This window comes from Lepidochelys olivacea, assembly GCF_965140295.1.
Source record: "Lepidochelys olivacea isolate rLepOli2 genome assembly, chromosome: 8".
In the NCBI taxonomy this organism is placed as follows: domain Eukaryota; kingdom Metazoa; phylum Chordata; order Testudines; family Cheloniidae; genus Lepidochelys; species Lepidochelys olivacea.
Genome location: NC_140418.1, coordinates 86,998,977 through 87,024,195, shown reverse-complemented (window position 1 = coordinate 87,024,195; position 25,219 = coordinate 86,998,977). Strand labels below are relative to the sequence as shown.

Here is a 25,219-nt window from a genome sequence, read left to right as displayed (position 1 = left end):
TTTCACAGGAAACTCTGAAAAATATGTGTTGACATAAGAACGGCTATACTGCTTCAGATCAATTGTCCATCTAGCCCTGTCTTCCAAAAGTGGCCAATGCTTCAGAGGGAATGGACAGAATTGGGCAATTATCTAGTGACCCATTCCGTTGTCTGGTCCCAGCATTCCATTCCAATCTGAAACAAAAACAAAAGTCAAAATATCAAGAAGTCCCTGAAATGAAATTCCAATGTCCAACCAGCTCTTAATGGAATTGGTGCATCAGCCTTAGGCTGGTCTTCTGTACCAAGGAGAAATCCCCCTCAAAGCACAATCCTGAATGATGGGCATTGCACCACTGTGAGAGCTCTGAGGGCATCATGACTCAGACAGGCACAGAGGACAGGAACAGCATAGCTGCTCTTGCATCTTCCTCCTGTAACCAGCCAGCTCTGCTCCACTGTCCGAGCTCTGCACCTGCTTACTACTGCCCCTCAGAAAAATGGTGCACAAGGACTGCACTTGTGCCCAACCCTTGCATGGGAGTATGAGCAGGAAGGGTGGCTCCTTGGGCCCTCTCCCTGCATCTGAATAGGGCTGGGCCAAAGAGAGTGAGAATGACTCTGTAGCCCAGTGATTAGGGCACTCACCTGGGAGATGGCAGACCTAAGTTTCAGTCCCTCCTCCAATGCCAAGTTAAGTATTTATACAAAGTAGAAGAGCTTCAACAGGAGAGACTGAGATACCCACCCCCAAAATATCACATAGTGGTTAGGTCCCTCTCTTGCTTGATAGTTGCGGAAGATGAGGAATGGCACATATCTTGGGCTTTACAAAATTCAGTCCATTTTGGTCAATTTCATGGTCATTGGATTGTAAATATCGTAAATTTCATGAGTGCAGCTATTCAAATCGGAAATTTCACAGGGTGTAACTATAGGGGTCCTGACCCAAAAGAGGGTCACGAAGTTTATTGTAGGGGGGTCACGGTATTGCCACCCTTACTTCTGCACTGTCTTCAGAGCTGGGCAGCCCGAGACCAGCCGCTGCTGGCTGGGAGCCCAACTCTGAAGGCAGTGCTGCCACTAGCAGCAGTGCAGAAGGAAGGATGGCCTGGTATGGTATGGCCGCCCTTGCTTCTGCCCTGCTGCCTGCAGAGTTGGATGTGTTGGCCAGCAGCCACTGCTCTTCAGTCACCCAACTCTGCAGGCCCTGCAGAAGTAAGGGTGGCAATACCACAACCGCCCTACAATAACCTTGTGCCCCCCCCCCACATCCTCCTTTTTGGTCGGGACCCCGAGTTTTAGAAATGTTGGTCTCCCCTGTGAAATCTGTACAGTATAGGGGAAAAGTACACAAAAGACCAGATTTCACGATCCGGGACATGTTTTTCACAGCCATGACTTTGGTAGAGCCCTCCACATATCCAGTCATACTAGCATTAATTGAGGGGTGTAAGATCTGAAGGCAGACAGCTGCTCAGACATGTCCATCTGGGATTCTTGCCCAATTTCTACCCTTTGGAAACTCCTACCTGACACTGAGAAGACAGGGAACGCTTTATGTGAGACAGAAAGGGAATTTTTTTTTCCCAGCTGCTCAAATTGTTCATCCCAAAGTTCAAAGATTGCTCTTCTGTCCAAATGGGTGTCTTAGATACACTATTCATCCGTTATTCAGAATCTGTGGGCTATAGAGTCCGATCTGTTGGTGCTCCTCTTACCTTTAACAAGGAAGTGCAGGCGCAGAGTCATATCAATATCATCAGCTGTTCTTAGCCCACAGCAGGGTGAAAGCCTCTTCGGCACTGCTAATAAAAATACATGATGAGCTGTTCTGCATGCAATTATCAATGTCACCATAGCTGTCTAAATATGCTACTGTGATTTGCAAAAGTGGTAAGGTGAACAACCCAGACAGTTATGTACAACAGCAAACACAAATGCTATAAATCAGGTATCTTGTTTTATCAAGATATACAAATGTGCTGCTAACCTGGTGATAGAGTGCTAGATTCTGCCACCCTTACTCACATATAGTACTACCTTATTCTGCAAATGGTGACACTGATTTCAGTGGGCATGAAGTACTACTTGGTGTGCATAAGGATGGCAGAATCCGGCCCACAAAAAAGGCCAGATTCTGTACTTAGACCCTCTGCCGTCAGTCCTAATGAAGTCAGCACAGAATTTGGCTCAAGATGTTTACCAGCAAATAGTGCTCACATTGAAGCCAATTACAGAAGGTTACTTGAAATTGTTGTAGCAAAACGTTGCAGGCAAAAGCTGGCATCAAGAAATAAAGACCAGTTGTTCTGCTGAACTTTTAAATGTTTATTTTGCATTGACAAATATAACACATGCACGTTCAATACACCAACAGCCTGTGTTTTGAATGCCAACAAAATTATAGCAAAGAATTCCACCAGACACCACAGTTGCTACAATGTCTCTGACAGAAGTACATCATTTTATCAAAATGGATCTTTGAAATACTACTGTAGTGAAATTTACATACTTTAGAATAATATAGAAGGCATCTGCAAAAATGTACAGCAAAAATATCCTTCTCACAAAACCAGATAAATGGGAAAACAAAACAAATCCTTACATTTCTGATAAAGATCTTTGAATTCATTTAAGAAAGTGCTTCAGTTGCCAGTCATGTCATATCGCCATGCCTGGCAAATAGTGCTTAAATTCTTTTGCTATAAACAAATAAGATGTAAATAATCTATCCCACTTTCTTGTTTTATAAAATGGTCTTCATATTACTGCACCCAAAGACAGATATGATCCCCTTTTCTCTAAATTAAAAAAAATAAAGGAACTGTTTTAATAACAGGAGTTCAAGACGGATAAGATTATTCTGAGCATTATAATGCCCATATCTGGTTCCCTTCAACAATTAGTTTAAACTATCTTTACATTTCAGCAGTTCGCATATTGCCATTGCATATCTCATTGTTAGTCTATATGAAAAACTAATGTTTTCCCAGTGGCCCCTACAGTAGAAGTGGTGATATTAGGACAAAAATTACTCAGTTTCATAGACTTTTTGTACGCTTGCTACACTATACTAGAGAAAATTGAATCGTATTGTACCAGGCTGCTGTTCAGCTATTGACAGAAAAGTCCAGCAGAGCACAATTCACTCAAATAATTAAGGTCACTCTGACCCACTTTACAAGGGACAGATTTCTGAAAAATGGCTAATGTGCATAAACTGAATGAGGCTAAACTCTTGAACAGAAAAACAGGCTTTTAACATACCATTCTTTTGGCACGAAATGGCACATGGCACTTTTTCAAAGAGAGTAAGGGATAATTTGGTTTCATACAGCATCTTTCTCACTCAGTATTTCCCAAAGCACTTACCATTAATGAGCTCGACACTAGTAGGACAGATGCTGTGTAGGTACATGTGGTCATTTTACTCAACATTATCTCCTTGTTAGACAGTAGAGCTGGTTTTTTTCAGATTGAAAATGTTGGCCAGGACATTGTAGTTCTAGTTTATTGTATTCTGTTCCATTACCTAGAAGGCACTGAATGCCAAATTCTGATCTCAGTTACATTGGTGTAAACCTATTGTAGTTGAAGGGTATGTTTCCGATTTTCAGAATATCAGCTAAATTCCACTCCATTTTTGCACCAGTGCAAACCTACTGAGCTGTGCATGTCCAAGCAGAATTAAACTCTATGTCTTCTCAGACATATTGTATGGATGTGCATAACTGACTATCCTAATATGCCTTGAAGAATAATGGATCTGCTTTTAAAAGGTGTGTCCTTGGTTCCGCCTTAGGTATGACACTAAATTATTAAGATAGTGCTCTTATTGGATCACATTAGTCTAAGTAGTGTCCTAAGAGCAGCTTTCATTTATAAATGATCTATTTATATAACTATACCTGAATCAGCCTTCTTTTTAATGATAGGCACATTAATATGAATATAACACATAACTTTTGCAAGAGGGACATCACAGAAATGGGCTAAGATAGAAATACCCAGACAAAAAGCATGCAAACCAGAAGGGAGACTTGCTAACTGGAAAAAAAAATTCTTTCGATATCACAACATGCTGCCTTCCTCACTTAGACTGCTGTTAGATGTGTCTTCTGCCCTGTTACCGGGGAACATCATAGATCTTGGGTTAATTAGTCTTATTGGATGGGTTTTGCACATCTGTTACATATTCAGGAGTTGTTTTATTTTTCCGAGTAGCTATCTAGCTTTAGAGATACATCAGTTGGTGAACAGCTGTTCCTAAGAGACTATGAATGAAAACAAGAAAATCACAGTGAGCCACAGAAGGCCACAAAACATTTGATGGAGTTGCACTTCCTACAGGTGTATGTGATGAGGATTTAGGAACTATACAGGAGTTTTTCTAAATGATATTTTAATAGCTGAAAACCTTTTTAAATGTTAGCAAGGCATTTCCCTTTCTTTCACTAGCCTCAGTTGTTATTACCATTCATTTCAAGGGAAGTTATAAGTGTGGAAAGTAGTTTGAATTAACCTCCTGGTCAGGTACCTAAACCTCAAAGGAACTAGAACCTGTCTAAACCTGTTTGGCCCAGCTCTAATGTAACTCTTTAAAGTACAAGATGAACACAAAGAAACAACTCTACCATTAACCAAGTCTACACTTAATAAAAAAAAACAAGTTTAAAACAGGCACATTAATTCAGGGCAAAAATTACAAAACAAAAACAGCAAAAGACATTATTAAATTCTAGGTGACTTCACATTTTAGCTTAGAGCCAAACTATTAAGACTGATTACCATGAACGCAGGCTAATCAAAATCTTATTTACAGACTGCTGCTCTCCTACCTTTTACATTCAAAGTGGGAATCCATTTGTTGTGATTATTTCTCTCTGGTGTCCTTGCAGGCTGACTGGTTTGTTTTCCACTGACGCAAGCAATATGCTCCTTAAATTGGGTTTACATCTTGCTTTATTATCATAAAGTCATTATCCTCTCTCCTACCACTACACTATGTAGAAGAAACATTACTTTTAGGAGTCTCAGTGTCCTGTTTCCAAGCTAATGGCAAATTTCCCATTGATTTCAATAGGAGGAAGATCAGACCTTAGCATTAGATTCACAAGGAGGCCATGGCATTGTAATGCTGAGTGTTACCACACCAAACTTTTTGGTGCCCCGCTGCCTCGTGCAATTCACAAACCCACGTTAAGCACAATGCAGGGAGAGAGTAACGTGCCTAAAAGGGATTCTCAGAAGCCAGTACCCTGATTAGCAACAAGCCAACAGGAAATGCCGAGGACAGGGGTGCGGCCTAAATCCCACCCTTCAAAGGGATTTAAGCGCTGGCCAGAGAGAGATGCCTTCCTCCACACAGGGCTCAAGCCATGAACTCCTCTCCTGGAGTTAGGCACCCAAATCAGCTCAGCCCTTTCTTGCAAAAAAAATATTTTTTTTGCAGAAGGTAGAAGAAAAGGCTGTGGTGCCCACATTATACCCAATAGCCCAGTGGGTAGAGCAGTCCCCTAAGCTCCCCTATAGGCCTTCACTTGACCTGCTAACCCGAGTTAAAAGATGAGTTGCCTTGTGTTGACTGCTAGTTTAACCCGAGTTAATATCGTATCTCTTTTTTGCAGTGTAGATCTACCCTTAGTGACTGATCCAAAGGCCATTGGCTTCAATGTTCAGTCCTTGATTTCTTCCTTATTCAGTCAGACATGAGCTGAATAAGCATGTTTATTTTGTGTCACTGTGAAACTGAACAAGAAGGCAAGTACATTTAAAGTAAAACCAGTGGATTACAAAATGTCAAAGTACCTGAGTGTAATTTACACTATTTCTTGAATTATCATTGAGATGTCAGAGTCCTGATGTCACATTAAAAGTAATCACCTCTGAGGCTTTGATATACAATAGTAACTACCAGTCGAACTCCAGTTACTTTTCTTTCTTGTCTGTCATGATGGTGAAGATTAGACACAAGGGCATGAAAAGTGATTAGCCAAATGCTTTCTGGCTGCCACCTCGGATTTTCATATTTCATGCTATTTCAATGTGTACCTACAGACACGGGAAGATTGTCATGAATGTTATCCTTATCTACAAGAGTATTTACAGTAGGACATTTCTAATATTGCCCATTACCAAACGACAGACTAGTGTGATATCAAAAAATATGTTTGAACTTGAGAGCTAATTTTTCCAGTCAATTACGCACTGCTGTTAAGTAAAATTATGCCATTTTAAAGGCCTTATCTGCCCAATGGTTTTTCATACTCTAACATATGAATACAGTTATTGTACCAATCCCATGTACAAACCTCCTTTAACTCAGATAGAAATTCCATGGCTGAATTTAGATATGGCATAAGAAAATGTATCTCCACTAATCTCAGCAAGCTTGCATTTAGGTGTAACAGACCAGAATTTGGCATGTATATTCTTGCAAACAATTTCATAGAGATCTAATCCAGCAAGGAGGCCATTAAATGGGACAGGTTAGAGGTTATGGGCCCATGAAAAACTGGAGGAAAAAAGGGGAGTTAGTAAAAGATGGTCAAACGATTCAGCAGAAACGTGAGTCCTTATAATCCACCCTGAAAATTATTCCAGGAAAGATCTGACTAATGAGATCCTCCAGCTGAAATCTGACAATGGGGCTTGATTTAAAAAAAGAAAAAAAAATTCCAAGGCTGTCATGTTTCTGAAAGCTGTATTTTAGGAAAAATCTACTGTTTCTTGGCTGACATTTCATATTGTGAGTGACCCACCCTTTGGGAGCTTAAGTAAATAAGTGGTGCTGTGTATGTGGTGCGCCCATCACCAGAGGGTAGCTGAAAAGTCTTTCTGTTCCCAGAATCATGACCTTCACAAATAAAGCTGCTCTTTGAAGGCGTTGGGTGAGTTTTTTGCTATGTGAAAGGAGCATCTACTGTGAATAGTTAAGGTAGACTACATCACCATAGTGATGAGTGCTTTGCTGGGTGTTTCACAGGTATTACTTGTAAAAAAAAAAAGTGCTAAGTTTATCTTCTTTTTGTTTTCTTTTTTAAAGCAGATTGTTCATTTCTGCTGTTCCCCAAAGCCCCCTCTCCTTTGCAGCAGGTGAGTTTATTCTTGCAGTCACTAAAAATCAGTAATTACCATGGTAAGCCCATGTAGCACATAAGACTCCTGCTACCTTTAAGCACTTGAAAGAGAACACCATTATTCTACACAAAGGCATTGGCAATTCTTCTAACAAATCATTGAAATCTAAAGACAGGGAAGGACTCCTATTATTTTTCCCCTTAAGTCTCTTGCATTTTCCCCAGAAAAGGAGGTAGGAATAATATCTGGATCTAGCCAATAATCTTAAGAGTCAAAATTAAGTACAGGAATGAGTCTCTTTAATAACTTAAGCTGTTGAATCTGTGCCTCAAATGTTACCTGACATAAAAATTATTGATTCTTCTCCTTCAAAGAAAGAAAAATCCCCAGAAAACATGATGTATACAGCAGAAAAAAAGTCATATTCTTTAGCTTGAATGGTTTTAGCTGTGGATCAAAAAGAGACCAGAATTTTAGGTAACTGTTAATAATAGACCATATTCCTTTGTTTATATTTATGTATTGCTGGCACACCGGCTACGTAATTATCTGGCAGTCTAAGTCCATTCAAAAGTACTACTATGCTGCAGTTAGTTATGTGGAGACCGGCATGCCACAGATGCCCAAATTCACAGTAAGGCTTAAGACTACTTGTCAAAAGTAGTTTGCATGCAAGGTGTATCAATATTCTTTCATGCTGCTGTTTGTCTGATTTCATCTGTTAATGTGATAGGTCGCCCTTTCCATCCATTATTAGAACAACTGGAGATAGCATTTGCTACCTGACAAAACTTTCGGAGGAGAATTTTTCTTAATAGCAGATAAACCCAGGGGTCCAAGATCTGGTTTAGTGAGGCCAAGCGGATAGCCGTCAAGAAGAAATTACATTCTTTCTGCAGTTCTATGCTTTGAACTGTGTTGTCAGATGGCTTGCAGTGTTCAACCGATGTGTGACTGAAGATCATTTTCAACATCATAATCTAAGAAAAGGTGAGATAAATGTGTATCATTAAAAATAAACCACATCCATACTTCTTCAGGCAGGTATGAGAGAGGGGCCCATCAGATTAGAATCTTCCGATCCCCTCCTGCTACTTCCCTCAAATCAAACCATGATCATGGAAAATAAAGAATGGCCCCCATGAACTTCATTCGAAGAGGCCTTACATACAATAGAGAGAGAGAGAGAGTGTGTGTATTTACATTGAGGTTGTGCTTCAGGTCACAGCAGTAATGGGGGGAGAGAAAGATCTTACCCTCCACCTTATCCACTGGTTTGATCTAATATATCTGGCACTGATATCAGCCAGGAGCCTGTTATCTCCCATCTTTGGGACATGGCAGAAGGCTAGATGAAGTTGTACTGGTGAGAGATGGACTGATCTAGACTAGGAAATTGCAGAGCTTGGGAAATCAATTAAAAGAGCTCATTCTGCCACGTCCACCCTTACCCATGTTGCTAAATCTAGCTGGATAATTCATATTGAGAGAAGAAACTTCAATATAATACGAGTTAATAAGGTACAAAGAATGATAAGAGTGGCCATTTGACCCCTAAGTATTTTAGTTGGTGTGGTTGAGAAGAGGTAGGCAAATTGTAAAATCATGGGCATTTAAACATACTTTATGCACGTGTTTCCATGACCGACATATCCCATATGTTATAGTACCTACCACCCAAAATGGGGCCAGAGTGGCCATGCCTCTGGCTACTATAACATGTCTGGCAGCTGTCAAAAGAAATTTCATCAGTAGATTGGCTTTTCTTGATGTGTTACTGCTAACTACCCTAGGTAAAACAATAGCTATTAATTTGTAGAAAGCAGCCTAGGAGCTGAAGATCTTCAATCATACTATCTCCCAGAAAATCTGTACTCCAGGGCAGTCCTAACACTTGTATTTCAAACTGTCAGCTGCTAAACTAATACCACCATCACAGAGATGTGTCAGTGATCCCCTTAGACCTTGGGGATTTTAGATAAGACCTGTGCATTACTTGATATTGCTTATTGAGATGGTTGGCACAGATAGACATTTGAACTCAGCAAATCAGTTTTCCCTGTTGGTTTATCAAATGCCACAAGGCTTGTGGCTTTTAAAGACTTATCAATTGAAGACTGTAATATAATAATTCAATCAATCAAAATAATGCTTAGCACTTCAAGAGCCCTTTGCATCTCAGAATCTCAGAGTGCTTTATAGACATTAATGAAATAAATCTCGTAACACAGAAGCATCATTAGCCCCATGTTACTGAGAGGGAAATGAAGGCGAATAAGAGTTTAGTTCATTTGCCCAAGGTTATACAGGAAAGAGGTAGAGCTAGAAATAGACTCCAGCTTCCCAGTCCTTTGCTTAATCCACAAGATCACAGTTTCTCTCTGTCTATTGTTTTCCCAGGATATATCCATTAATTACCTGAAAAAAGATGGTGAGAGGCTCTCTGTATTGTGATATGTTCATCCCTCAGCCCACGCCACTTTCTGCAGCCCCCAGGCCTGGAATAGCGAACCGGGGCCAGTGGGAGCTGTGATTGGCCGAACCTGCAGACACTGCAGGTGAATAAACTGTTCCAGCCTGCCAGCAGATTTTCCTGATGGGCCACATGCCAAAGGTTGCCGATTCCTGCTTTATATAATTCTGAGAACTAGGAGGCACAGTTTGAAGGTTGTCAAATATGTATTTATTTTTCCATGGTTTAGTTGGTATCTACTTTCTGATTTTTTTTCCATTGAGATTAGCTGCTTTTACATTTAGTACCATTTCAGAGACACTTATTATAGCTTCATTATAGCTAAGGTCCAGCATATTACAAACTGTTTTCTAGGGGCTATAAATACAAGACAAAAATTCTTTCTGTGTATAAATTTGGCATATAAGTTTCTGCAAGGGCGTTTGGATTGCAACTGCATAATGGAGCAATGCCTATGCCCCACTACTTGTTTGTAATTAAAAACTAAGATACCCAGCACTTTAAAGCAGACACATAATGAAAGACCATCTTTTCCCTGAAGAAAGTGCATTCTAAATAGGTCACACTGGCGGAGGGAGAAGGGGAGACAGAGACACAGAGATGATGCAAGCTCCTTGGGTCAGGGATTGTCTTTTTGTTATGTAGTTTCACAGCACCTAGCTCAGAGGGGGCCTAGTCCATAATTATGTCCCCTAGGTACTTCTGCACATCAGATAATAAGTGTAGCAACTTGCCAAAATCACACAGAAGGTAGGGGTGAAGCCAGGAATCGAACACAGGTTTCCTGACTCCCAGGCTGTTTCCCAGCATGGGAAATATTGAAATACGTATTTGAGTTCTAAATTGAAATCTGCACTTTATGCATGGCTATCCCTGTGCAAAAGACAGAATCAGCTTTTTGCATGGCACCATCTGTCCCAGTCCTGGAATTTACAGAGGATCAACTGTGTATCTCAGGAACAAAGTGGAGGCAGGAGGAGAGACCAGAGAGGGGGCACAATTCACCCCCTGAGAAGCACTGCGGGGAAACTTCCAAAACTTAATGAAGCTTGAGACTTCATACTGGCCCTTGACAGCCAAAGTGGCATGGGGGGGGGCATCCCCAGGCCAACCACCTGGGGGTCCTTTCAAGTATAGCTATTGCCCAAGAGCAAAGCAAACAGGGTACTGTCTTGGGGTCCGATAGGCTGAGAGAGTTTGCAATGATAATTAGCATAATATAATTAACAGGCTTAATTCTGCCTCAGTTACACAGGTGCAGTTCCTGTGGGGTTTGATGGGAGTAGCATCTATGTACCTGGGTGCAGAAATGAGCCCAAAGGATTTACTGGTAGGTTATGATCCTTGTTTTAAGGTGATAAGGTGAGAGGTAACTATGTATGTTAGTCATAGGATACTGCTGGACATTACAGGGCAAATCCAACCCCCCTTCTTCATGTTGTAGAGGGACACATGGAAGCAGACCTGATTCCCCTGCAAAAGGGTTGGTGGCAATGGACACTCGGGGCTGGTGGGGGGAAGTGTGTGTGGGAGCATGGATGGAGCAACTCCCTCGTTCCTCATAGAGCTCTTCTTCCATCTCTGTGAAGGCTGCCTGAACATCAGGAGGCAGGACAGAGGAGTGGGAAGGGCTGGAGGATATGCTGCTACAAGGTCATGGATACAAGGATGCATGCTACAAGGATATGCTGCAAGGAAGTCATGTAAGGGTTGGCAGAGGCTACTCCGTGGAGACAGGACTCCCCTCCCAGCTACTCCTGTCTAAAGACTGGTCCCTCTATGCACAGATGCCATCCTCTTCTCCCCATACCCCAATATGGCTCCTAAGAGCAAGGGCATGGTTTTTCCTAAAGAATCCTTGCAAATAATTAAAAATTACAATTCTGGAGGCTGGCTGGCTGGCTAAAACTAGTTAAGCGGAGCCTCCAGAAGTCAGGAAAGCTCGCCAGTAGTTTTGTCTTCAATGATCACCAATCACATAGGTCTCCAGAAGCTGAGTTCTCAAGCTGAAACATTAGACTTAGCACAAGTTTGAATTTGTCTGTTTTTAAATAGAATGAATGCTCTTTTAAATTGCTTTATTTTATAAAGTTGCTGGGAGTCTTTGAGCTTTCATATATATAACATGTTGTGAGTAGATATTTAAAATTAGACTGGACAGATCGTTAGTAAATGTATAATACAGACTACGTAATCTTGTGCTACCAGGAAGATGTACTTGATGACATAATAGCTTTTTATTATCTCTAGTGTCCATGATTCTATGTGAATTGCCCCATTGCTTTATGTAGTTTATAGTTTAATAAAACAGGGTGATTAATTTACATTACGATACAAATTGTGGGCCAGACCCCCTGTTGATATAAATCTCTGTGGCTCCAGTGACTTCAGTGATTTACACCAGTTGAGGATTTAGCCCTGTAACTTTTACAGACTTCAGTTAAAATTATTTTAATAGGCCAACGTAGAATTCATGGAATTATAACCTTATATGTTGTTTAAAGTGAAATTTCCAGCAAAGCAATTTAACATTCCATGGAACAGTGGAGCATTATGTAATATAAACAAAACAGATAGCAACTGGCACATGAAAGCAGATTCTTTATAAATACTGTATTTTATCTGCCAATTTATATTGCAATTTCATGAATTCTGAGATCACAGAACAAGATTAAAATGATTATAAGGGCTATCATGTTTCAGAGTTCCTCAAATACTGATCCTAAAGAAAATAACCTGAATGCTGGGAATGTTAATTAATTACCTTTTGGTTTCCATTTGCTGTAATGTACACACAGAGACATATTTACATCTCATAATTATTATTTGTATTATGGCAATGCCTAATGACCCAATCAGAACGAGGCCCCATTGTGCTAGACTCTGAAGATGCTCCATCTAAACTGTAGACAACTAATGATAAGTGGCTTTAAATGAAGAGTTGGAGAAAGTATATGGGCGGGAGGAAGAGGGTCACAGTGGTAAGGTCATGTGGTCACACAGTATAACCCATGTGCTTAATAGGGAGATATCTCTTTACGACAGGGGAGGGCAAACCATGACCCTGCGGCCCCTTAGGAAGGGGGAGGGCAGAGGGCTCCATGTACTGCCCTCGCCTGCAGGCACCGCCCCCCTGCAGCTCCTATTGGCCGGGAATGGGGAACCATGGCCAATGGGAGCTTTGGGGGTGGTACCCTCAGGCAAGGGCAGCGCGAGGCGGAGGTGCTGGCCCCACCCCACCTCACCCCCAGGAGCCACTGCCAGACATGCTGGCCACTTCCGGGAGCGGCATGGGGCCAGGGCAGGCAGAGAGCCTGCCTTAGGCCTGCTGCACGCCGCTGCCACTTGAGGTAAGCGGTGCCAGGCTGCAGCCAGCACCCCACACCCCAACCCTGAGTCCCCTAACCCCCTGCCTTGAGCCCCCTTGTTAGGATATAGATATTCAGGCCTGTCTGTAAAGGCCTATACTCTAAGAATTTAGGTGTATTCTTATCACTTGGCTAGTTATAGAGGTATAAAAGAAAGAATCAAAATCACTGTCAGCTGGTGTAAGGTCCTTCTCTTACTGTGACAGTCTGAGGCCCTGTTCTTAGGCTAAGGCCTTTGCCTAAGCAACAGAGGCAGCCATAAGCTGGGAAGCGACCGGTCACCTCCTCACATTCCAAACTAGTCACATTGAAATAAGGTGCTATTGGGCTGTTAGGAATACAGTCCTGTCCTGATAGTGCCTATCACCTCCAGAGAAAGGGAAGTGCCTAGAAGATGTAAAAGGAAACTTAGTTTGATAGCATCCTGTCGGGCAAGAACTCACTTATCAATAGCTGGGATGTGAAATCCTCATTTCTTTGTTGTTCTATCACTGTAGTCCCCATTTCCCTATTGTTTGTCTGTATAATCTCTGTCTGGTTCTGTGATTGTTCCTGTCTGCTGTATAATTAATTTTGCTGGGTGTAAACTAATTAAGGTGGTGGGATATAATTGGTTAAATAATCATATTACAATATGTTAGGATTGGTTAGTTAAATTTCAGGAAAATGATTGGTTAAGGTATAGCTAAGCAGAACTCAAGTTTTACTATATAGTCTGCAGTCAATCAGGAAGTGGGTGGGAAATGGGAACAGGGAATGAGGGTGGGGAAATTGGAATCATGTTTACCTAAAGGTGGAAATGGGAACAGGGACACGTAAGGCTCAGTGGTGTCAGAGCTGGGAAGGGGGACACTAAGGAAGGAAACTGGAATCATGCTTCCTGGAAGTTCACCCCAATAAACATCGAATTGTTTGCACCTTTGGACTTAGAGTATTGTTGCTCTCTGTTCATGCGAGAAGGACCAGGAAAGTAAGTGGGTGAAGGAATAAGCCCCTAACACCCCTCCCACACTCCACACCCCAACCGCTTGCCCTGAGCCCCTTCCTGCACACCACACCCCCTCCCACACCCAAGCTCCCTTCCGCACCCCAACTCCCTGCCCCAGCCCTACATTCATGGCCCTGCATACAATTTCCCCACCCAGATGTGGCCCTGAGCTAAAAAGTTTGCCCACCCCTGCTTTAGGAAATCTACTGGGTGGGGTAGGAATGAGTTGTGTGTGGTTCACTGTTGCTAGGCAGATGCACAATTAGCAGTCCACACTCAGAGGTTTCTGGAATTGGGTCTGGTAGTTTTGGGAATGCCCTGTTGCTGGGCAGGTAGTCAGGGCAGTGGCTTTGCAAAAGGCTATCTGTGGGTTGGGAGAAGCTGAGCCACAGGAGCAGAAAGCAGGCTGTTTTCCCCTAACTCTGAAGCATTTTGCAGCAGGTTAGTGATAATGTTAAGCCTCCAACAGGGAAGCCCTGGCTGCATTAATTATAGAAAGGGAAACCTTTTTTTATTTTAATTGTATACTTGGAATGTTGTTTGATTTTAACCAAATTATTTTAAATTGTCTCAGTTAGAATGATTCACCAACTTTTATCTTATTTAAATGTGATGATGGGGAAAGAGTCACTCATTTTGTTATTTTCAGTTTTTTAAAACCTAGATACTTAACTGAGGGGTTGGTTAATTGGTTATCTGACTAGCTGAGTGATTGCAGCAGAGGAAGATGATTTTAGCTGGAGATTTCTATAAGCAAGTGAAAGGAAGATGTTGTTGCAATGCTTTTGACTCAGCAGATTGTATAGATTTTGGTGAGCAAAGACTGTAACTGAGATTCAGGTGAACTCTATCTTAGCTTTTGGGAACTCCAAGTTACATCTCACTGTTTTTCTGTGGGAACTGACCTGTTTATATTTAATTTGTTTTCTTTGTTTCAGTTTATGTATAACTGAAGATAATGTCTGTGGATTATAAGGTGGCCATGTTATGTTGTAGAAATTGTAATGTTTCTTTATCTTTATAAAGTTGGTACTTAAGAATTACATTTCATTCCTTTTTGTTCTCTTTGGATTTGAATATGGGAAGGTTGACCCTGTGCAGTCCTTAGTGAAAATCCTTAGTGACTGAATTCTGGGTGTCCTTTTTTAGGCAGTGGAGAAGGACAATGAAGTAAACTTCTAGCCCACCCAAAGGTTACAATAGCCTGTTTCATGGACAACTTACTGATTGCAGCTTCCATTAATTTAGTTTTATTTTTTTAAAGACTTCTGCCCATGATTATTTCCAGTTTTATTTTAAATTATATAAAATAGACTTAAGCCTCTACAGCTGTCTAATTTTAAGCGATAACAATACAACCTCACTTCCCCTATATCCTCCTTTTTTAACCAAGCCTTCCTCGGGGTCTGGGCACTGTCATCTACCTGACAATTCCTCTACGATTCCCATCATAAAGGACTGATGTCCAGGGCTTTTGAGGACCTTGCTGCTCCTTGCCTGTCCCTCACCATAGTAACCTCTGACTAACCCCATTTAGGGTTGCCAGGCATCTGGTTTTTGACGAGAACACTCGGTTGAAAAGGGACCCTGGCAGCTCTGGTCAGCCCAGCTGATTGGGCTGCTAAAAGTCCGGTTGGCCGCAGCGGCCAGCTCTGCACGGCTCCCGGAAGTGGCCAGCATGTCCGTCTGGTTCCTAAGTGCAGGGATGGCCAGGAGCACTCCACTCCCTAACCATGCCTGCGGTGCAGGTGCTGCCCCGAGTGCCGGCTTCACAGCTCCCATTAGCCGGGAACTGCGGCCAGTGGGAGTTGTGAGGGCGGCACCTGTGGACAGGGGTAGCGTGCAGAGCCCCCTGGCCACACCTGTGCCTACGAGCCAGAGGGACATGTCGCCGCTTCCCAGGAGCTGCCTGAGATAAGCACCGCCTGGAGCCCACACCCTTCTCCCCCTCCCACACCTAAACTTCCTCCCAGAGCCTGCACCCCCTCCCACACTCCAACCCCTTGCCCTAGCCGTGAGCCCCCTCCCGCACTCTGAACCCTTCAGCCCCAACCCGGAGCCCCCACCTGTATCCCAAACCCCTCAGCCCCAGTCTCACCCCAGAGCTCGCATCCCCAGCCGAAGCCCTCACCCGCCCCAGCCCAGAGCCCCCTCCTGCACCCTGAACCACTCATTTCTGACCCCATCCTGGAGCCCGCACCCAGTCCATACCCCCTCCCACAGCCCAACACCCTGCCCCAGCCTGAAGCCCCCTCCCACACTCCAAACCCCTCATCCCTGGCCCTACCCCAGAGCCTGCACCCCCAACCAGAGCCCTCACCCTCTCTTGCAGCTCAACCCCCTGCCCCAGCCCAGTGAAAGTGAGTGAGGGTGGGGAGAGCAAGTGACAGAGGGAGGAGGATGGAGTGAGCAGGGGGCAGGGCCTCAGAGAAGGGGCAGGGCCTCAGGGCACAGGTGTTCAGTTTTCTGCAATCAGAAAGTTGGCAACCCTAACCCTGTTTCCAAGAGAGAGGCCTAAAACAGAGCATTGCCCATGTAAGGTTTTCATTTTATAAATATAATGAGTTAATAATAAGAGTTTTCAAAACTCATTAACAACAGCGGTTTACTCAAAAAAAACCAAAACCAAAAACGACAACAAAAAAAAAACCATTAAGCCACAGAATACAAATTTCATTTTACCAAAGTCTCTACAGCATAAACAAATGATTCTGGGAGAAACTGACTTTTTAAGCTGGAAAATACTCACAAAATGTTCAGAATAGTTGTTTTAATGCAATTGTAAATAAAAATGAGTAATGTAACTGCGGTTTCAATGAAAGCCTCTCCTTTTGGCCTATGTTTATGCAGGATATCAGACTAGATGATCACAACAATCCCTTCTGGCCTGAAAAAAAATCTCTATTTTTTGAGTTAGCCTTAAAGGGTTAATTGCTTTGTATTCCAAAGTATTGTATGCACTAATTATAAGTGTAATCATGACAAATATATTCCAGCAGATAATTTTTTTAAAAATTAAGAATTGTTATTTAATGATTATTCATAATGTTAAAACTATTTATGCACCAAATTTAAGTCTATCTATGCTAGGAAAAGAGGGACAAGGCAATTAAAAGGCAATTCTCCCTTTACTGCACATAGAAGAAATTCCATGGGCGTTAAACACAAACATCAAGGGAAAAAATATACTTTAGATTTCCTATCTATGGGCTATGTTGGGCCTGATCTCCTTTATGATGGTTTTACTCTGATACGCTACTGACTACATCCAGTTACTCACAATTCATTCTGAGAGAAGTGAGATCAGAATCAGGCCCATTGTTCCTAGTGTGTGCCAATCTTTTAAATTATTTATTACAAAAAACCCACAAATTGTTCTGTAATGCCTGCACTGAACTTTGGGACTATGAATCCAAGAGGGATACATGTTGGCATAGAGGCTACACACTGGAGAGAAGATTTATGGAACTGGGCTCCTGGAAAATTCATGAAAAGTTTTGAAGTGAGAAACAAATACAACTCATTAATTCACTCTGGGTATCAGCAGAGTCCCAAGCAGACAGGCAGAAGAAATAAGATAAAACAAATTCAAAGGTCTGCTGGCCAGTATGTTTTTAATTGGCCCTTCCTTTGATTTGTAAAGGTCAGGTTGGTTGCCAGTTCAGCATTCACTGCTGACCTTTTATAGCAAAATGTTAGAGGATCTCTTTGCCTTCTCTCTACAGCTCCCTGAATATTTTCTCATAATATCAATGATGTTTAAAAGCCTCAGGTGGTCTGTCCAACTTCTGCTGTGACTGTCCCATTTTTCTCCTCTCTGCATGTAGGTGCATCTTTTGCTCTTGACATAGATGCATTAAGTAAAGTGGAGGGCACCCTTACAGTATAAGTCAAGTAGTTTTGTCCTTCTGCTTTTAATCTGCAAAAATGTTATTTAAAATAAATCAGCAGGAAGCGTAGAGGAGGGGATATTTTTTGTTGTGTGTGTGTGTGTAAGAAAGAGAAAAGGCCATTTTGCTTAAAAACATAAGGCTTGGTGAAACAGACTTGCGAGATCCTTCTACCTTTTAAAGAGAGGATCATGTGTTCCTCTGCATTTGGAAAACACCTAGCACATTTTAGGCACTTAGCTACAGAATAAGAGTAAAAGCAAAATATGACAAACAAAATGGAAGTAGTTTGAAATTGCTTTAGGTCTGTATTCAATGTACGGTACTAGTGAACAAGGAAGAAGTCATTAAGTGTTGTCTTTGGCTCACTTAGTTTCACAGTCTTTAATGACAGACATCTCCCATGTTTCAAAAAATGGAGCTGTTCTTGTCTCTTATAGCTTTAATATTACACTAGAAAAGGTAATAAAGCGGCAAGAAAAATAAGCCATCAAGATACACACAATAGGGCTTTCATAGTATTGATAGTGGAAGGAGACATCTGGTATCTGGGTGAGCAGTAGAGATTCTGGCTGTATAAACACTCATTAGGGGCAAGATACCAGAAACACTTATGCACATGACTAAATTTTCAGTTTATGGCCCTATATTAACTGGCCGGGTTAAGAATCAACTAGTTTATTGACCCTCAAATAATTAAGGCTAAGGAGAAATATTATTTTCCATACTGGGAGTGAAATCTTGGCCTATTGAAGTCAGCTGCAAAATTCCTCATAACTTCAAAAGGCCAGGAATTCAAGCTTGTTAATGGGGGTGTTGGGGCAGAGTTAAGTCTCCACAGAGTTGTGTAGCCTGCTGTATATTCTAGTCCATTTCATGGCAGCAAAAAATGACAGCCATCTTGAATGCCCTTAAGGGAGAAGTCTCTGTGGCTGTTTCTAAAGCATTTAAATCTTAAATTTTAACTGGAAAAAGCCTATTCAAATAGGCTTTGAGAACAGCTGCATGAACTCCTGCCATTGAAGGAACAATAGTGAGTATGGATGGCCCTATGGGAAAACGCATGAAGCCAAAGTCAGGAGGATCCTGCATAGCTCTCCTGCCTTCAGGCCCCATACACCTTGTGCAGTGGAACCACATCCGCAATCCACATTCTACAAAGCTGAATAGGCTTCTGAATGGAAATATTCAACAAGGAAGCAGTGACAGCGGGTGATAGTGCACCTTTTTGGTCAATTCTAGCAACTGTCATTCAGCACTAATTCACTATCATGTACTAATGTGCTGCATTAAATCCTGTGAATGTAAAGACACCTTACTACTTTGAGGGTTCACTACAGCATTTGTTCTTACATTGCTGCTGAGATGTGAAGTAAGATGGTTGGTTTGGGTATGAATTAGAAAAGGTGCAGATTTGTAGAGAGCAGGATAATCAGGATGCTCTGCAAATATTGGGTTTAATCTTTAAATATAACATTTACTGTTCTGTGAAGTGACTTGAGATCCTATTTTATTATTCATATTAGGACAAAGCCTGCTTTCTTCATTGAGGCCGTGATTCAAGAAAGCACTCAACTTTAAGCACACGCTTTCCCATTGACTTCAATTTAGGATTTAGGTACATGCTTAATTTAAACATGTACTTCAGTACTTTCCTGAATAAGGATCCTTTCCTGAATCAGGACCTAAGAGTTTGAATCTAAAGCCCAATGACGTCAGTGTGGATTTTTCCATGAGCTTCAATGAGCTTTGGATAGGGCCATAAGTTCTACTTAGTTTCCCAGGCAAACTCTTGATGATGAAATTGTTTTTGAGCAAAGGCTTAGTAAGGATATTGTAGTTTGCTCATAAACTCACACTATGCCTCTGAGATATGATATTGCAAGAAAGCAATAGTTTAGTCTGCAGAAGAGAAGAGTGAGGGGGATTTGATAACAGCCTTCGACTACCTGAAGGGGGGGTTCCAAAGAGGATGGAGCTGGGCTGTTCTCAGTGGTAGCAGATGACAGAAAAAGGAGTAATGGTCTCAAGTTGCAGTGGGGGAGGTCTAAGTTGGATATTGGGAAACACGATTTCACTAGGAGGGTGGTAAAGCACTGGAATGGGTTACCTAGGGAGGTGGTGGAATCTCTATCTTTGAAGGTTTTTAAGGCCTGGCTTGACAAAGCCTTGGCTTGGAGGCTATGTAGCTTTTAGAGAAGCTGATTCAATATAGTGGAAAAGACAGTTAATCACCAACCGCTGATATCAAAGACTGAACACATGATGAGGGGAGGGTCAATGTTAAAAAAAGTAATCATATCTAAATTGGGCATCCTGCATGCGTGTGTGGTCAAATCCATGCTACCCTGGTGCTCTTAAGAGTAAAACATTGTCCTGTCTCTCATATAGAAAGCAATTCCTAGGTTTGCAATATGGTTACTGATTTCACAAGCCATTAATGATCTCTGTACAGCTAACATGCAGAAGATGCAGGGGGAAGCGGGGTTGTTTTAAGATTTTCCTGGAATGTTATTAATTTACAAAAAATAAAGTCATTGGGCAGAACTAGCTCATTTCTAATGCTATCTTATTTACACTGAATAGTCCAGTAGCACTACTAGCTATTCTTCCCAGGGTAGCTGCACTAGTCAATGGTAAGGGCCAAATCCTCAACGCTAGTACATGAGCCATGTACTAGCATGGGGAGATCTGCAGGGGTCTCTGTGGGGTAGGAATTCTCCCTACCAGGCCAAGGAACGGCAAAGGAGTCAGTGAGGCCCACAGGTGATGGAACTAGGGATGCTGCTGCACTGCCTGGCTCCAAGTGGTTTCCATTATATACAGGGTTTACAGTTTGGTTCAATGGCTCTCAGCACCCTCACTATAAAAATTGTTCCTGCACCCCTGCTGTAGGCAGCCCAAGGTGGTAGTAGGCCCCACAGCTAGTTACATCTCTTCCCTTCAGAGACGTATGCATGCATACACATCGGAACATGTCTGGTGGGTCTAGGTGCTGGATGCTCTAGCACCATTCACAATTCTATCCTGTGGGGGCAAAGTCCCTGCCATTCTTCATAGTGTACAGTGCTACAGATATCATCCCCTCCCCTTACCCCTCGGACAAGTCTCATGCAGCAGAAACACACACATTCTACATTCAGGGCCCTCTGCTTCTCAAAAGGGATTTGTCCCAGATCAACAAGGAAGGACTGAGCAAGAAAAGAACAGAATAAGAAGAAAGGGTAAAAGTTGTGTAATTAGCCTCTTTAAAAAAATGCTAAAATGTTGCAGTGGTTACTGTCATCACAGCTTCTCTGAAAACAGCCAAAAATATGAAACAGCCAACAACCCTTGAATGAAATAACTAGTGTAACAAGTGAGAGGTAGCTAACAGGGCCCAGGTCAGATCATCTTTCTCAAAGCAGTGGAGTATGTGTGCCTACAAGGTTGGTGCAGAAAAAATACACTTTTGCCCCTTAACACGAGGCCCCCTCACAATAAGGCTTCCAGCAGTACACACTTCCTCCCAAGATCCTGAAGATGATTGATAGCCTCAGTACTTGGTGCCTGTTCCACCATCTCTAGGCTTCTCAGTGCTCCAGTGGGTAGATCCCTTGCTGTGGTTGGATGAGCAAAAATATCCCTGCCACACTTCATAGTGCAGAGAATACAGAACTGCTCAACCTGCTCTCTGCTATCCAGGCAGCAGAACCACACCAGTCTTGGTGTGTTTTGACTCTTTGCTAACACCAGTCTTTGGACGATGTTTTGAATTTTCAAATCCCCATCGATCTCCCTCTTCTTTCCTTTCACTCACTCACTACCTACCTGCCAAATATATTAGTGTCTCTAATCTCTTCCAAGACCCACATTCTTCCTTCATGTTCCCGGTTTCTTTTCTTCCTTCTTTGCAAAGCCCTCATTTCCCTAAACATCCCCACCTCTCTTGTCCCAAACCTTCATTCTGCCACCCCCCCTGGAATGTTTCCCAAATGGCCACAGCCTATAACAGCCCCCATTCTACACAATCACAGAAATATGATAGCTCATCTAGTCCAGTCCCCTGCACTGAAGCAGGACTATGTAAACCAGGGGTTCTCAAACTGGGGGGCAGGACCTCTCAGAGGTCGCGAGATTATTACATGGGGGGTTGTGAGTTGTCAGCCTCCACTCCAAACCCTGCTTTGCCTCCTGCATTTATAATGGTGTTAAATATATTTAAAAGTCGCACTCAGAGGCTTGCTATGTGAAAGGGGTCACCAGTATAAAAGTTTGAGAACCACTGATGTAGACCATCCCTGACATGTATTTGTCTAAACTGTTCTTAAAAACCTCCCATGACCAAGACTCCACAACCATCCGGACTAATTTAGTTCAGTGTGTAACAATTCGAGAAAGTTTTTGCTAATATCTAAGCTAAATCTCCCTTGCTGCAATTTAAGCCTACAACTTCTTGTGCTGTACTCAGTGGGTAAGGAGAACAATTTATCACCCTGTAGCTTATAACAACCTTTTATGTACTTGAAGACGGTTTTCAAGTCCCCTTTGGTCTTCTCTTTTCCAGACTAAACAATCCCAGTTTTTTCTCTTTCCTTGTAGGTCATGTTTTCTAAACCTTTAATAATTTTTGCTGTTCTCCTCTAGACTTTCTCCAGTTTCTGCATATCTTTCCTGAATTGTGGTGCCCAGAACTGGACACAATACTCTAGTTGAGGCCTTATCAGCTTCTCATCAAGGGCTTTCTGAACCTCCATTTCCCCCTTAGCCTTCTCTCGGGGGTGGGGGAGGGTGTCTGTCCCATACATCACACTCACCCCTGCTCAGTTCCTCAAGAGGACCCTCATACAGGTCACCCAGCTCTACTAGCTCTCCACAGTGAGTCCCCTTGTATATGTCCACCTCCCATCCTCAGCTCCCCTTCCCAAGGGGTCCTCCCATACATACTGTGCCCTGCACCTACTCCTATCCCCAGTACCTCTCACCAAGGGATCCCCTTATACCTGTATCCTCCTACTCAAGAGGGTGCGCCCCCCTCCACTTGCTTATCTCCCCTACAAAGCAGGCTGAAATTTGGGGGACACAATGACAATGTTTTAGGGAGTTGGATGTAACAGGTTTTCCCTCTCTGCACCCCCACTGTACCGTAACCATCACCCCCCCATTCTGTGTGAAAGAATGCTGTGGGGTTAGCAATATCACACAGCAAATTAAAAGGTAACCTACCAACAGGGGTGACCAACAAGCAAAAAGAACACACATGATCCCCAACAGCTGGACCAGTGTTTCCATGGTGATTCTCCCCCACTGCTTGCTGGACTGAGATGCTGAGGGTTTGGTCCTGCACCGAGCCACTAAAGCTTTGATCGTGGCCAAGTTACATGCCATGGTGACAATCAGAGAGCAAAGTCCCAGAAAGGCAAAGGCTGAAGCGAAGAAGGTGTTGCCCACAACGGGGTTGTCCCTGGCGTGGATGAAACACCAGGTGCCTGGCCACTGCAGGGTGTACTGCCCTAAGCCAGCTATGGGCAGGAGGGCAAAGACAAACACTGCCAGCCAGATGCTGAGCAAGACAGTCTTGGTCACCCTGGTTCGCATGTGGCTGGCGTACCAGTGAGGCGCTCTGATGGCCAGGGTCCTTTCTACAGCCATGGCACTGGCGATGAAGAGGGGGCAGAGGCCGAAGACGGTCATGCAGAACCCAAAGAAGGTGCACAGGTTGCCCGAGGGGTCCAACTCCTGCCAGTTCCTGTTGGCCTGATACACGGCGATGACCACGGGGCTGGTGAGGAGCTGGCCGATGAGGTCGGTCAGCGCCAGGGAGCCGATGCACAGCAGGAAGGACTTCTTCCGCGTGTTCTCCGTCTTCTGGCAGGCGCGGTACACCAGCAGCATGGCCAGGGCATTGCCCACCGTGCCCGTCAGCATCATGCTCAAGGGGAACGCCACCGAGACCGAGCCGCACCCCGCCGCGGGGCGCGCCGTGCCGTTGCCGGCCCCCCGCGCGGCGCCGCCCCACGGCCTGGGGGCGGTGTGGTTGTAGCGGCCCCACACACAGAGCTGAGGGGGCGTCATGCCGCCGGCTTGGCGCGGGAGCGGAGCCGCAGCAGCAGCCCAGCCACGGCCGCGCTGCCCCAGCCCATGGCGGGGAGCTCCGGCTCAGTGGGCAGAAGGGACCAGCCGCCGAGCTATAAGGCAGAGGAGGCGGGGCCCCGGGGCTTCATTCATCCAGTTCTGCTGGGGGGGGTGGGGGCGCGTCCCACCCCTGAGAGGCTGGCAATCGGGGCGGCTTGCGGCCAGCAAACCGGCGCGACGGGGGGCGGGGGGCGGCCACTGGCTGCGTCCTGCGCGCGAGCCGCCGGGCGCCGCGCTGCCGGAGGAGACTGAGCGAGGCGCCCGGTTTCCAGCGGTGACAGCGGTAACCGAGCCCCGGGGCAGGGCAGGCGGGGCGGCCACGGCGGGCGCGGCGCAGCATCACGCCTGGGGCTGCAATCCGGCTCAATGCAACGCGTGGCGAAGTTGCCGCAGACCGTTCTGCGGCTGGTCACATTCTTCCTCCTACAGATTGTTCCTGACAGGGAGCTGTGTGTGTGTGTGTGTGGTCCGGGGAGACTCGGGACCATTACAGCAAATCACGAGGTTTCCTTTTATTTATTTGTAATTTGGGACGCGGGGGACGAGAGCAAAAGGAACAACCGAGTCCTTAGAAGTGAAGGGGGCTATTGGCGCCATCTAGCTAGACATTAACACGCACGCAAAAATCCATTCAGACAGCTGCTCTGTTACGTTACACAGTCGCTAGCTCCATAGTTTTAATAGATTTTCTGTATCTATGCCTTCTTGCTTCTGGCCAATAAAGCGAGAACCCAGCAGTTTCCTTTGGTAAACCTTAAACGCTTGTAAATCAAGTCAAACTTTATTTGCAAGTGCCTGTATAGACCTGGCACTATGACTGGTGATTATAAGAATAAAAGGAAGTAGAAAAGATGCTTTATCCTTCCCTGGAATTATCTGGTTTGACAGCGCTTTTCCACGGCTTTCTCGATTTAAAAATCAGCTACACTGGAATGGAATTTACACCTTTACCATTGTCTTCAGGAGAGGAAATCACTTTTTAAAAATTCCTTATTAATCGGCCCATTAAATACATTTAACATTAATTCAAATTGTTAGGTGCTTTTTATTCTCCTCTTGCTGCTCATCTTCAACTTAAATTCACACCACAGCTGTTTTCTCTTCTTCATGTGGCGCTATATCCTAGAATCCTTACTTATGTATAAATTGCACTGATTCCAGCCCTTAATTTCTTTTATCCAGTACAATAGCATCATTGCTAGTGAAACCCAAGTTATTATCCTGACATAAACATCACCTCTGTGGGTATCTATGAATATTATTGGATCATAAACACCAATTGTTGTCATTAACATCAAGCATCAGTATAGAATAGACCGGGG

The 25,219-nt window shown here is 43.6% G+C and overlaps 1 protein-coding gene across 2 annotated transcripts; it reads right to left on the bottom strand.

Annotated features, from left to right (window-relative positions):
- PTGER3 (prostaglandin E receptor 3) lies at positions 1 to 23,904 on the bottom strand. 2 transcript variants are annotated; one of them, XR_014712578.1, is made up of 4 exons: positions 22,989 to 23,904; positions 7,847 to 8,044; positions 1,703 to 1,789; positions 1 to 176 (listed from the first exon to the last, which is right to left on the bottom strand). XR_014712578.1 is itself a non-coding variant. In XM_084635682.1 (2 exons), exons 1-2 carry the CDS (start codon positions 23,835 to 23,837, stop codon positions 7,757 to 7,759), a joined length of 1,137 nt encoding a protein of 378 aa, XP_084491808.1. In that variant the 5' UTR covers positions 23,838 to 23,904; the 3' UTR covers positions 7,457 to 7,756. The 2 variants fall into 2 exon arrangements, 1 of the variants encoding a protein (XP_084491808.1); XM_084635682.1 differs by lacking the exons at positions 1 to 176; positions 1,703 to 1,789 and having other exon boundaries at positions 7,457 to 8,044.
- Between the last annotated feature and the right edge of the window lie 1,315 nt (positions 23,905 to 25,219).

Bases quoted from the DNA above. Each gene is read 5' to 3' on its own strand.
- PTGER3 (XM_084635682.1), bottom strand. From the start codon at position 23,837: ATGACGCCCCCTCAGCTCTGTGTGTGGGGCCGCTACAACCACACCGCC. The intron at 8,045-22,988 runs GTAGGTTACCTT...ACCTTTTCTTAG, and splicing joins CTTGTTGGTCACCCCTGTTG to ATTATGATGTTGAAAATGAT.